Source organism: Falco peregrinus, chromosome 1, assembly GCF_023634155.1.
Source record: "Falco peregrinus isolate bFalPer1 chromosome 1, bFalPer1.pri, whole genome shotgun sequence".
NCBI lineage: Eukaryota > Metazoa > Chordata > Aves > Falconiformes > Falconidae > Falco > Falco peregrinus.
This window is the reverse complement of record NC_073721.1, coordinates 47,775,341-47,788,068: the sequence shown is the minus strand read 5'-3', so window position 1 is coordinate 47,788,068 and position 12,728 is coordinate 47,775,341. Positions and strand designations below refer to the sequence as shown.

Genomic DNA, 12,728 nt, shown 5'->3' with positions numbered 1-12,728 from the left:
TTTAGTGTTTCCTCGGCTCAGTGTCCGCTGGCCTTAGGTGCTTTCTGGAGGCAGGACAGAGCGCTGGTCCCTGTGCCTCGAGGCTTGGCGCTGGTGCAGCAGGCTGGCCTGCTGCTGCCTTCTGCAGCACCCAGAACTGAGGGTGGAGGGTGATGTATTTTTCCTGCTGCTCTGAAGGTTCAGGCCAACATCATGGACACAGTCTCGAGTTGCCCCAGGGGAGGTTCAGGTTGGATATTAGGAAAAAGTTTCTTTACGGAAAGGGTGGTCAAGCACTGGAATGAACAGGCTGTCCAGGGAAGTGGTTGAGCCCAGTCTAAGTGATCCTATGAAAACAGGAGGCAGCAGATGACAGAGTGGGTGAGGTGCTGGCATGGAGTGCAGGGAGCTCGCTGCTCACTGTTGCCTGTCAGAGGTCTGCAGCAGGCAGGGTGTGCAGGGAGTGCAGCCCCCAGGGGCACCAAGCACTGAGCCTGCAATACGCAGCTGTGCAGGGGAGAATTTGTGCTTCTCATGACAAAACCTTACGGGGCTTTCAGCTGGAAGGGGAGAGGGTTGCAGCTGTGTGAGGCAATTTGCATATAATACAGAAAGATTTGCTGCTAATAGATCGCAGGGAAAAAAGGAATTTTGTTCTCCCTTTTGAAGTGGGTTTTTCTGAAAAATGTTGTGTCATGGGAAGTGTGTGTTCTTCTTTAAAGGGGACACAGGTGAGCATGCTTTGTTTAAGGGGAGCCCAGCAGACCTTGTTTTAGCCAAAGATGAGGGAGCAGGGAGAAGAGAAGGAGCCTTCCTCCTGAACTGGAGGTATGTCAAGATGGGGAAAAAAGTGACGTGAAGGTCTGGTGCAGTGGAGCAGAGGAGGGTGACTGAAGGTGCAGGGTGAGTCTTTGCTGCACAGAGGAGAAGCAGTGATTTCAGGGGGGGTAAAGTAGCATTCGCAGGATGGGCTGCACACATGAAGCTGCTTGTACATTCCTTGAAGCATGCCATAGTGGCTGTTAAGGGATGGATCCAGTTCCTGAATCCTGTCCCACAAGGACTTTTCTGCAAAATGGCAAATACTTTGCCTCTTTGTTTTCTGTGTCCGAGCAAATCCTTATGTAGTGCAGAGTTAATCTGATCAGTGTGGGACTGAGGGGTTGCATCAGTCAGCTGCAGGGGTTACTGGTGTTCTGGCCCGTGCTCAGGAGACAGGCAGTGGTGTTGGTGAAGGTGAGATGGGTGCCCTGTGGGGCTGGGAAGTGAGCAGTGATGGGACTTGCCGAAGGAAGGCCTTTGCAGGCCTGAACAAGAGGGAGGCTGCAGTGCAGAGGCTCATTTGCTGGGGCTACCTGCCATGACCCCCTGATGCTTTTTGCTACTAGTGTGTGTGAACATGTGTGTGCTGCGTGGGACTCTGCTGCCTTACAGAGATGGTGATTCTAGACCCTGCCACGCTTGGGTGTGCTGTGGAAGGCTGAGCGGTACCAAGGAGCCACTTGGGAGCCCCTCTGGGGGAGATTTGCCTGCTTTGCTGAAGTGGTATTTGGGCAGGTATGTTTCTTTTCCTGTAGCAGCAGCGCAGGTGGTGAGGAACGGCTGTGAAATGAATTGCTGCTGATTTGTGCTGCTTGCATAGGGCCTAACATAGGTGGGTTCTGGCCCTACTTAACGTAGGCAGAGAGGCACAGCGAGGGCGAGTCCTCCACTCAAACCCTGTGTGCCTGCATCTGCGCCGTGTCCCCCGGCTGGGCTGTGCAGCACAGGGATGGCCCTGCCTTACTGCAAAGCTGCGCAGGAGTTAACTGAGCCCACAGCTGCGTCCTGGCCTAGGGGGGTCCCAGGGGATTGCTAGGAGAGCTGCCGAAAGCTGTCCAACTCCAGACTGAAATTTACAGTGCTGGGTGCTCTGGGCCAGCGTAGCCCTTCCTGCAGGCTGAGAGCCTTTCCAGCCAAATGGAGATCAATGATGGCTGGAGCAGGAACAGCGTGAGGCTCTGGGGAGGGCTGAGGTAAGTGCAGAGACTCAGCCCTGACATGAGTTGGCAGATGAGCAATACAAAAATCCCCACAGGCCTGTGACATCAGCCCTGTCTTGCAAGCGCCTCTCAGGGCACGTGCACAGCTGAGTAGGAGAGATTAGTATCTTGCATTGCTGCTGGGTTTTTTTAGAGTTCCTCTTCACCTCCAGACCTGCACCGGGGTCAGCACCCTGCTCTGTGGGGACTCGCGCTTTGCAGGTGTAGCAGCAGTGTTTTGCGAGACGGGCCGCGTTAGCACGGCACGGGCCACGGCAATCCCGGCTCTATCCGGCGGGTGTCAGCAGCGGAGGGCTCTTCCCTGTGTGGGACCAAGCTCTGCGAGCCTGGGCTCCTTGGTGGCATGGGCGAGGGGAGGGCTGGCGTTCGGACGCTGGCACGCTGCTGTCTGCTGCTGCAAGGGGTTGCAGGCTGTGAGCTGCTCTGGAGATTCAGCTGTAGCCATTGCCTCCTGCTCTGGGGCAGGGAGCCTGAAAGAGAGAATGTTTACTGGAGAGCATGTGCTTCCTTCCCCAGCTGCTACGGACGCAGACCAGCAGGTGAGACCCCATCACTCACTCACAGGGATTTAATCTTTTCCTGGGAATCTAAGCCTCTGTCGTTTGCGTACCTGGGGGCATGGTTCTGTCCCCCAGTCTCACACAGAGACTTCTAGCACAGAGCTTCTTGTGTCCAGGCACCCAGAGGCGTGAGAATGCCTGATGAGAACAAGCTGGTGGCGCTTCATTAATCTTTGATCAGGACTGGCAGTGGCCAGCACAAGTTAGTGGGGCGTGGGAAGACCAGCTGTGACTTGGCTTTATCCTCACAGGGCTCAGGATCCAAAGTCAGCTGCTCTCAGGTCTACTTTCTAGCGAAGTCCTAATGGCTTGCTCATGCCTGCTGTGTTGGAATGAGCCGGCGCTGCTGCTTGCTGCTTTGTGAGTATCTTCACTCAGGGCTGGTGCTGCCCTTTTCCTCTAGTAGCTGCTGCTGGGCACACAAGATGCAGCTTTTGGGCCAGGTGCCGAGACAGGGCTGAGCCGGAGCCCCCAGGAGGGCCTGAAAGGAAGGGCTCGGCCACGGTCCTGGAGGAGACCTTAAGCTGACAGAAAAGCAGTTTTTTTCCTGGCCACTGCAGGGCTGCTTTGTCTGCCCTGTTGTCCTGGTAACTTCTGGGCCTGGGTGGTTGCTCTGGGCAGGGAATGCCCAGGGCTCGGTGTGTTCCCTCTGCAGCCCATGGTCAGAGCGATGCTGTGCGTTGAAGGCAGGCAGAGCTGAGGACGGTGGTTGCTGCCTCAGAGCCCTGTGTGCTTTCAATGTAAAGGGAGGTGTAGGTGGGTGCATACACCCTTCTAACACTTAAACCTGGTGGTCTCTGCCACAAGAGACCACCACCCATGCCCAACCCCCTTCCAAAGGGCCAGCGTCAGCCTTGCTGTTGGCAAAGCAGGCAGGCTGGCCAAGAAGTAATGGGAATGAATGAAATGAATTTCTGTCACTGAAGCTTAGACACAAATATTTATTAAGCACAACCCCCCTCCCCTTCCCCTTGAGCTGTATTCATTTCTAATATATTAATTCATTTGGCAGATTATTTTTGTTTTTAGAAAAAAAAAAGTACCTGTGGGTCAGAAATTCCCCATTAAAATGACATTAGCAAATGCACATGTAAAAAATAAATAAGCTCATACATTCAAGTATATGGCAAATAATTAACACCTCAGAAAGCTTAATGGTCAGATTCCAGTTCACCACTTGGCTGAGAGCTGCACAAGCCCGAGCCTGCAGCTGGTCAAGTCACCTTCACCTTCAGTGTTTTCCTCCTCTTTCCAAACGCAAGCCAGGTCGGTATGCAGGTGGCTGGGCAGGTCCTGCCCCTTCTCCAGAGCTCTGACCAGCCCCAAGGAGGAGGCTGAGCCTCGGCCAAGCAGTCCATGCAGCAGCGTGGCAGGTGAGTGCTCCCTGGTAGCAGGTAAAATGCAGCTAACTCTCCACATGGTCAGTGCAGGCAGGTTAAATGCCCGATGAGCAGCATCACTGGTCTAAAAATCTTACTGCTGGTTGGAAATGTTTCCATCGAATGCATTTCAAAGAGAAAGTGCTGATTTGTTCTCTATAAGAACATATCTGCTTTGGCAGAACTCATTACTGGAGCTTCTGAAGTCCAAGATAGCCTAGCTGGTCAAGCAAGTGAAAAATACTCCACCTCCTGAAGTTAGATCCCTGCTTGCTTCCTCTCTGGGCTGATTTTTCCAGCTGTTCCAAGAGGGGAAGGAACAAAAGTAAATGTAGACTCTTGCGCTTGTGTGGGGGGTGGAGCTGACTTCCAGCCAGCACCCCGGTCTGGGGCTCTCGTGAGGCTCCATTCTTGGAGACAGATTGGGCAAAACCAGAGTGCCTTGCCGGGAGCAGCTGGGCCAGGGCCTGCAGGGACTGGGAAAAGCTCAGCACTGGTTTGGGAGGAAGCAAGGGGAGGGAGAGGCTATTATTCCCAACTGCTGCTGGACACAAAAGGGAGGAGAGCAACTCCTGACAAGCCGTGGCCAGAAACCCCCTGGCTTTCAGAGCGGGTCATTGCCGAATGCAGGCCTGCCCACAGGACAAATCCTGCAGGAGACTTCTGGCTCAGCAGCACCAGGAGCCACCAGCTGCCCACATGTGCCGAACAGGGACCTCCTTCCCCCTGTCCTGGGTCTGCAGATCGGGGCGCACAGCTGGCGGTTACTGGTCAGGCTCCGTCCCAGGCTGGAGCTGGGCTTTGTTGCACGGCTGCTCTCTAGAGGTGAGCAGATCCCACTAAAGCTGACGGCGAGCGGGGCTTTGCTCCTGCTCAGGAGGTCCCGGTACAGGACTGGGGCTGGGGAGCCGGTGGGGGTGTCCTAGGGCTCACTGCTGAGTCCTCAGCAAACCTAAAATAAGGTGTGTGGGACCATGACCACAGCTGGGGCAGGGGTGAGGGTGAAAAGGACCGGTGTGGCCTCTGACTTGGGCTCATTTCCTCCTGTAGAAGGAACAAAGCTGAGCAAGACGTTCCAGGGAAGGAGCCAGAGCAATCTGTGTCACCTCACGATGCAGGCGAAACAGGACAACTTCAAAATGGAAAAGGTGCTCTTCCCTTCCCCCATGAAATTAAAACTGTTGTGGAAATAAAAGACATCAAGGCTGGAGTTAACTACCCACTCTGGGCTCCTCCTTTGCCTGACAGCACAAGTTCCTGGATTTTTAGGTGATAAGCAAAGGGGCTGCTAAAGTAGTCTTCCCTCCTGTTGTGCCTGGTGTTACAGCAGCCACAGGTCCTAAAAATACCCCTTGTTTAAAAACTGTCCCCTCCTCCAGTGGGCCTTCCTGTAACACTGCCTGCGCCGAGCGAGGAGGTACGGCTCCCCGTGTCCCCGGGGCAGCTCCCTGGAGAAGTCTGTGGTAGCGCAGGAGTGCTGGGGTTTGTAACCACCTACGCTTTTTTCTTTTTTTAAAAAAACCAACAAAACAAAACAAAATGAAACCGAAACCACCCCCCCCCCAAACCAAACCCCTGTTCTTAGCTGGAACCAGGCCTCTGCGGCTCCTCTGCTGCCTCTTCCTGAGCGGAGGCCAAGTCTACCCGCTGCTCGTCCATTCGTTTGGCCTGGACACGCTGGATGAGGCTGAAAAAGTCTTCGTCTGGCATAGTGGGGCCACGGGGGATGGAGTCTGGTGGTGCACAGCGCTGGTCATCTATCCTGGAGGACTGCACGCGGAGGAGAGCGGGCGTTAGGACTGAGTCCTGACACAACAGTCCTGTCGTGGAAGTAAAGGGCTGGGACCAGTGCCCAGAGCAGATGCTTCCTGTCTGGGGGCGCAGGGCAGCGGGACCAAGCTAAAGGAGGAGCTGAGACACAGCCCTCAGTACAGGGTCAAAAAAAGGACCCGGAGGCAAAAAAGAGTAGCTGCCTGGCTGCCCAGGGCTGTGGCCACAGCCCCTCCCAGCAGGCCAGGTGGGGTCACAGGATGGCATTTGTCTGTGTGGGAGATACTAGTGTCCCCCCTGCAGCTTGGCAGCCCACCCAGTCCCATGCCGGTAGTACCTGACACTTCATGAGCATGTTGAAGAACTCGTCCCCAGGCTCCTGGGCATCCCCCTCCACACGCAGGTGCCCCAGGTTGTTGTGTGTTATCCGGAGGCCTGGCAGGTTGCCCACGTTGGCACGTTGGTCATCCAGTCGTCTGCTCTGGGAGCTGGCGATGAGATCGAAGAACTCCTCCGTCTGCGGAGACGCCATCAGGGAGGACTGCGCTGTGAGCGGGGAGAGGAGCATGCAGCAGGGTCACAAGCTCTGCCTGTCTGTGCCCGAGCTGCAGCTCTGCTCTGCAGGGCGCCCCAGCCCCCCACACGCCTTACAGCGAGGGCCAGGGGCTAGCTATACAGCCAGGCCCCCTGCGGCTGAGCCGGCTGGGGCGCCAGCTGCTTGTGCCACCACCGACATCTTCCAGCCTGCGTGGGGGAGCGGGAACGATCCCCGTGCCAGCAATGCAAGCGAGCAAAAACCTACCATCAAAGCAACAAGTGTTATGGGGAGCAACACCCCCTGCCCCATGTCACAGCTGCTGAAGGCCGGTGCTACAGCACAGCCCTTGGTACCCACCTCCCCAAAACGCCCTGGGCTGCAGCCCTGGAGATGCACGAAGGGTGAGCAGGGCCGGCTGCGGGGAGCCTGCCTGCGCGCGGCTCCTGGCCCAGCCGCGGGACCCTCTGCCCTGCCTTCCCTCTGGGAAGCAGAGAAGCTCCCAGCTGAGCAGAGCGGCGGTTTCCCCCGTCCAGCTGGAGCGCAGCCCCCACAAGGGCCGTGCACGCCGCCTCCAGCACGCTCCCTGGACAACAAGCCTTAACGAAGGCACCCAGTGTGTGGGGCTGGGCAGAGCGTGCCTCCCACACTAGCCTGCTGCACACACAACCTGTTGGGCAGCAAAGGGGGAAAGCAGGTGCCCTGACAGGGTAGAGAGCAGAACCTCTCGTACACATCTGCTGCACCACCTCCCACGACAGGCTCCCTGCTATTTATTGCTTCGGCCAGCTCCTGGAGGACACCAAAGATGCCACCTCGGGCCAGAAAGTCCAGTGTCCTGACGCAAAGTGCTGCCTGCGAGTGATCACTGTTGTTTCCAGCACAACACCTGGCAGCTTCTGCGGCTGCTTCCCCTCTGGTTTCCACCTGGAGCCAAGAGGCTGCGCCAGGGCCAGCCCGCACAGCGCTCGGGGCACGCTGGGCTGACACCAGCAACCGCAGGCGAACGCAGAGCTCCGCAGCGCTTGTGTGGCTCAGTGACGGGCACACTACACGGTCCCGAGGGCCGGGTATAATTACAGGCAGGTAATTGGCAAAGCGCAGGCCTGGCTAAGCCACACATCTGGTGGCACAACCTCCCCAGGCCCCCCAAAGCTTGGCCTTTTTAGTCCAGCTCAAGTAGAGGCGCCGCCGGGGTGAGCCCAGCAGATGCTCCGGCTGCCATGAGCTGCAGCACCTGCACGGGAAACACTGACGGGGCCAGGCTCTTCCCATCACGAGTGGAGCAAAGCCACCCTGGGCTCTGCCTGCTGGGAGGGGGCCGGCACCGGGGGTCCCAGTCCAGGACCTATACATATAACCTATACTCCATAAACCCCAGCGGGGATATCCCACACAGCCACCCGACGTTCCTGGGGGTTTCCAGCCATCGGGGTGCAGCGCTGGAGGAGCCTTCGGGCCCTGAGCAGCTGGAACACGGCTGTGCCCCCCAGCTTTGGCACGCCTGCTCTGGGCAGCATCCTGTGGGCAGCACCGAGGGGCTCGCGTGGGCCAGGGAAACAACGGGACAAAGGGAGGTTTTCCAAACAGCACACGAGCAGTACCAGGACCTTGGCAAAGTGAGTGAGTCAGCCCCCAGCCCAGGGAGCACCTCCTGGGCAGCACTGGATGGAAAGAGCCCGTTGGCTGCTGGCAGCTGCTCCCAAACAACAGACACTGCGCCCGGGACAGGGACAAAAGAAAATCGTAAGAAACCCAGCCCCGATGGTGTCACTGTCCCAGTGAGCACAAAGCACCCGAGCAGAGGGTGCCCCAAGCCTCCCGACACGATGTGCTTTCTTTTTAAAGCCCCAGCTTGTGGAGTTGCAGAAACACATAAAAAATCTCAGCATTGACACAAAGATGAGTTTTTTCCCCTTCAGCTCGCAAAGAAACCTTGAAAATAACAAGTCCAAAAGGCTCAGATACCAAGTGAGAGCCGAACAGAACACGTGCCTACTTGCACAGTCTTTATAACGCTTCATATTTTAAACTGTCTCCTAAATTACACAGCTGTTACAGCCAAATGCACTTCTGTATCAGAAATGCCTGTCTTGAAAAAGTGATGCTCATTTCCACCCTATTTTTAGAAGATAAAAAACCTTCTCACCTCACAGCCAACCTGCCCTCCTGCTGCAGCCTGACCTTCTCTGCACTGCCCTGCTCTCGCTGCCGCTTCAGCCCCTGCCCCTGGTACCTCCTTCTCCGAGCAGCCTCGTGCTGCGGCTCTTGCCATTCCTGAAGGGATGTCAGGGGTCTCCTCCTCTCCTGTTTGTACTTTGTGTTCGTTTGGAAACTGATAAATCCATCAGTTCAAGTGAAGTGTCTTGAGCCCTTTGTGATGGTGATTAAGCACACAAGTGGGACCTGCACACATTAGTCCTTCTCTGCAGCTTGTTTTAAACAAAAGCCCTCAACACCCTATCACAAAAAAAGGACACGAAACCGAAGTGCAAACACAGACCTGTCCTGCCTCTCCTGTCCCATCTATTTGTCAGATGGCTTCCTCAGTTTATCCCTGTTCTTCCTACGGGTGAGCTAGCTGTCTGCCTGCTGGAGCTTCCTCCTGTTTATCCATCCTTCTAGCTTCTCAGTTCTTACACAGCACCTATCACCACAGCATCCAAGAACTGTACAAAATCCAGAAGTTTTTCCTCCACGGCAACACTCTGAGAAAAACTGGCAATACTTTAACTTGCCTGTGAAAGCCCACCCCAGCCCTCTGCGTGCCCCAACCCTCCAGGCTCTTACACGGCTCCCTCAGTAACGACCATCAGCATCTTCCTCCCAGAGGTGCTGGCAGAGGCAGATGTCCTTGCATCAACCCCACTGTTCGGAAGGCGAGACATTCTAAAGATCCATACTGAAAAAACCCAAGTATATTTTTGCATTTCTCTTCCTGGTTTACTCTCCCAGCCTTAGTCCACATTCTCTGGCTTTTCCCTCAGCAACCATTAACATAAGAATGTTTCTTCCTTAAATAACATCGGAGATTGCCAAAGAACTGCTAGGTTCAGAGAGCCGAGGCTTGGGGAAAACATCACAAGATTCACAGTAAAACCACAACGGCTCACCACACCATGGGAGCAGCATCACTCCCATAGTAATAGAGACTTAGAAACGCATCGGTGCTTACATATCCGTTCTCCCAGGGCAGGGACCGGTGTGGCAGCTGCCTCTGCCGCCTCCGATGGGCATTCTTCCAACGGGCAGCGCTGATCATCCATCCGGTTGCTCTGGAACTTGCTCAGCAGGTCAAAGAAGCATTCCTCATCCGAAGGGGTCCGGTTGATTTTCTGGAATGACAGTAACATACAGAAGAGAGTCAGAACACCCCAAACAACTTCCCCGTGTCCAACTGGCCTGCCTGACGTGGCAACACGCCATGCCCTCTCCTGGGCCTTTCAGAGGCTGGCTACTGGCCGTGCCTGCAGCTTGCCAAGCCCCGCAGCCTGGAGCCTGCCGGGGGTCACTGCTACTTGTTCCCTCCGTTCTCCTGGCTCCGAAATAACCTCTCCCTGTTTCTCTTGGCACCCTTCAGCGTGGACAAACTAACACCATCCTCTCAGAGGAGACCACAGAACATCACGAAGTCCCCTCTCCTGCAGGGACCCCTGAGCAAGGGGCAGAGCTCCTCTGCGACGTGTGCTCTGCAGGATGGCCAGTTGTGGAGAGCTGCAGCCCCTCCAACAGGTCACCCGCACTGTGCCTGACCCCAGAGGCTCTGGGCACTTGTGCCACCCAAACCAGCGCCCAGCTCCTACCTGCAGAGCAGCCTCCATTGCTGCGGAGCATCTTGAGCGCTCAGAACAAACTGAAGGCTGAAAGGGAAAGAGGGGAGGAAAGGGGACAGCATTCGCCCTGGCGCTGCTCCGCTGGGAAGAGGAGCTTCTGAGCTGGCAAAGGCGTGGGCTCAGAGAGGGACCACGGTCGGGAGGAAGAGGGATGAGGGGGAGCTGTGTGGACACCCTGGCTGAAGTGCTGTGTGCCCAGCTAAGGCTCAGCTCGAGCTCAGGCATCCCAGCACTCAGCCGTCCTTTTTACTCAGCTAAATTTAACCTCTGCAGGCCACTGCCCCTCGCACCCCCAGTGCTTCCTTTCAGTGCTCCTGTGTCCTCAGTACACCCCCTGCTCCAACAGTCACCGAGCTGCCAATGCCACAAAATTATAGTTTTTCAGGAAAACAGTTCTTGCACAAAAATAAGCGTGTTCATAAAATGAGCCCCAAATAAGCACCTTACACTAGACAGCGATATATTTAAGTCATGCTGCAGAAGGGTTCACATTCAAGGCAGCCTCTCAAAAGCGCTGTGCTGTGTCTAGCTCCAGCACAGAGATGAGCCCCGTGTTGGGAGAGCAAACCCAGAGTCCTGCCCGCCCTGGGGCGGCCAGTGCAGTCGGAGCAGCGGATCCTTCCAAGGAGCCACTCACAACGGAATATAAAATTAGACAGTGATAAGAAGGGCATCTGCCAGGCTCGGGAACGGTCCCTGCATGCTGAGCTGGTGCCGACAGATGCTGGAAGAAATACCACAACAGAAACCAACCAGAAACCCTTACAACTGGGTTTGCCAGTGCTGAGCTATTTTCCCGAACGGGGCTGGGGAAGGCCACTCTGAGGGGGAGCATTGGGTCCCCCCTGGAGAGCAGCACGCCCTGCCAGAGCGATGGAGAGGGCACAGAGAGAACTGGCCCAGAGCACCAGAGCTTTCAGTGCAGAAAGGGATCTCCTTGGCTGTTCACAAAGCAAAGCCCCTCTCCTAGCTCTGCTGGTGGCCATTCTGGGCAGTTCAGGAGCCCTCCCTCTCCTACCAGCAGAGTGCTCTTCACCAGGGCAGAGGCACGCAAAGCCTTTCAAGGGAGATCTGCAATGAGGAGAGACTTGTGCTGACAGGGTTAAAGCTGCAAGTTGGATTCAGTAAATGAAGGAAAACAATTTTCCTGTATGCTAAGTGAAGCAGATGAGATGCACTCAGCTTCTATTTAGGGCAGCATCAAAATTAGCAGCGGGCCAGAGAGGAACATTAGCAATGTGGGAGCTGATCAGGGAGGGGAAAAACCCCTCTCACCTCCTTCCACGTGCCAATCTGCTAATGAAACAGCGGCTCAGGCAGACCCTCTGAACCGCTGGCAGTTGCACCTTGGAAATCAAAGCTTGCTTGGGCTTGAACCGAGGATGAACTACGCCTGTCCCAGCTCTGCTATGTTGGCTTGCGTGACCCAAATTTCAGGCTAGAGGAGGAAGCCGGCTCATTCACACCAAGCCTCCTGCTCGCTTCCCTGCGACTGCACAGAGTAAATCAGAGCAGCCACAGGTCCGCAGGAGCAGTTTTGCCTTGCAGGGAGCAGCCTGTCGGTCAGAATCCCCAGCTCAGGGCTTCCCCATCACAGAGACGAGATTCCCCTGGGTGCATCCTGCCAGGGATCCTGCAATTTTGTGTGTCGGGATCTCTGCTCAAAACGTGCCTGGGAGAGGAAAGGATGCTCTGAATCAGTAGGAAGAGCAGCCAGTGCATGCAAAGCGTGGGACGGGGCTGGCTGCGTGCCTGGGTACCTCCCAGTACGGTGGCACCCGGAGGGGCAGGAGGCCGGTGCCCACGGGCCAGTATTAGGGCTCGCACGTGCTGCGGCAGCCCGGGATGTGGCTGCCGCAGGGCCCCCGTCAGCACCTGCCGATGCCAGGCTCCCCCCAGTGCTGCCCCAGCCAACCCGCGCCCCAGGCCTGCGCCTCCCTAATTAAAATGCCCAGATATGACAAGGCACGGCGTGCTTGGCTCCCGCCGCTCACGAGGCTGTTCCTAGCCCCGAGGAAGGAGCTGTGAGGGCAGATGGATGCGCAATCACACCCTGGGGCCCACCATCTGCTACCGAGCTGTGCTTGCCCAGGGCTTGGCACAGCCAGGGTGGTCAGGAGGCTTCCTGAGAGCCAGGGCATCCCCTAACAGGGCTGAGCAACAGTCCTGCGATAGCACAGACATACAAAAACCAGGCACCACAGGCCCAAGACCCAGACCCCTAAATGGTTCCCAGGCAGCTGCCTTGGCTTCCAGCCCTGAGACCACTTCTCGCCCCGTGGCTGGCATTCCTGCCTGCCCTTATCCCCCATCCTCTGCCTCTACACCACAACTGCCCCAATCCTGCCAACTGTTATTTTCCACTGGTCAGCCAGCCTTCATCATGGGCAAAGAGGCAAACCAGCCCCATTTGCACTGGGCAGAGGGACCATGGGCTTTTGCTGCACTCACAGTCTGGGGGCTGCTGATTGCGCCCAGGGCAGCTTTGGCTGCAAACACGCTTGCCCTTGGCACGGGCACAGAGATGCACATGCCTCTCTCCACGCAGGGACAAGGACAGGCATGGAGCCTCTGCTCCTGTTCCTTGACTTCAGGCGAGACAGGGATGGCCACTGTCCCAGGCAGGTGGA

The 12,728-nt window shown here is 56.3% G+C and overlaps 1 protein-coding gene across 4 annotated transcripts in view; it reads right to left on the bottom strand.

Annotated features, from left to right (window-relative positions):
* Positions 1-3,502: 3,502 nt before the first annotated feature.
* GPSM1 (G protein signaling modulator 1) overlaps positions 3,503-12,728 on the bottom strand; it is an 82,971-nt gene continuing 73,745 nt past the window's right edge. For all 4 annotated transcript variants that reach the window (XM_055797426.1, XM_027778077.2, XM_055797444.1 and 1 more), the window contains 3 exons: positions 9,441-9,600; positions 6,068-6,276; positions 3,503-5,730 (listed from right to left, as the gene is read on the bottom strand). In XM_055797426.1, the coding sequence (XP_055653401.1) occupies positions 5,542-5,730; positions 6,068-6,276; positions 9,441-9,600 (558 nt within the window). In that variant the 3' untranslated portion in view covers positions 3,503-5,541. The remainder of the gene's footprint in view (positions 5,731-6,067; positions 6,277-9,440; positions 9,601-12,728) is intronic.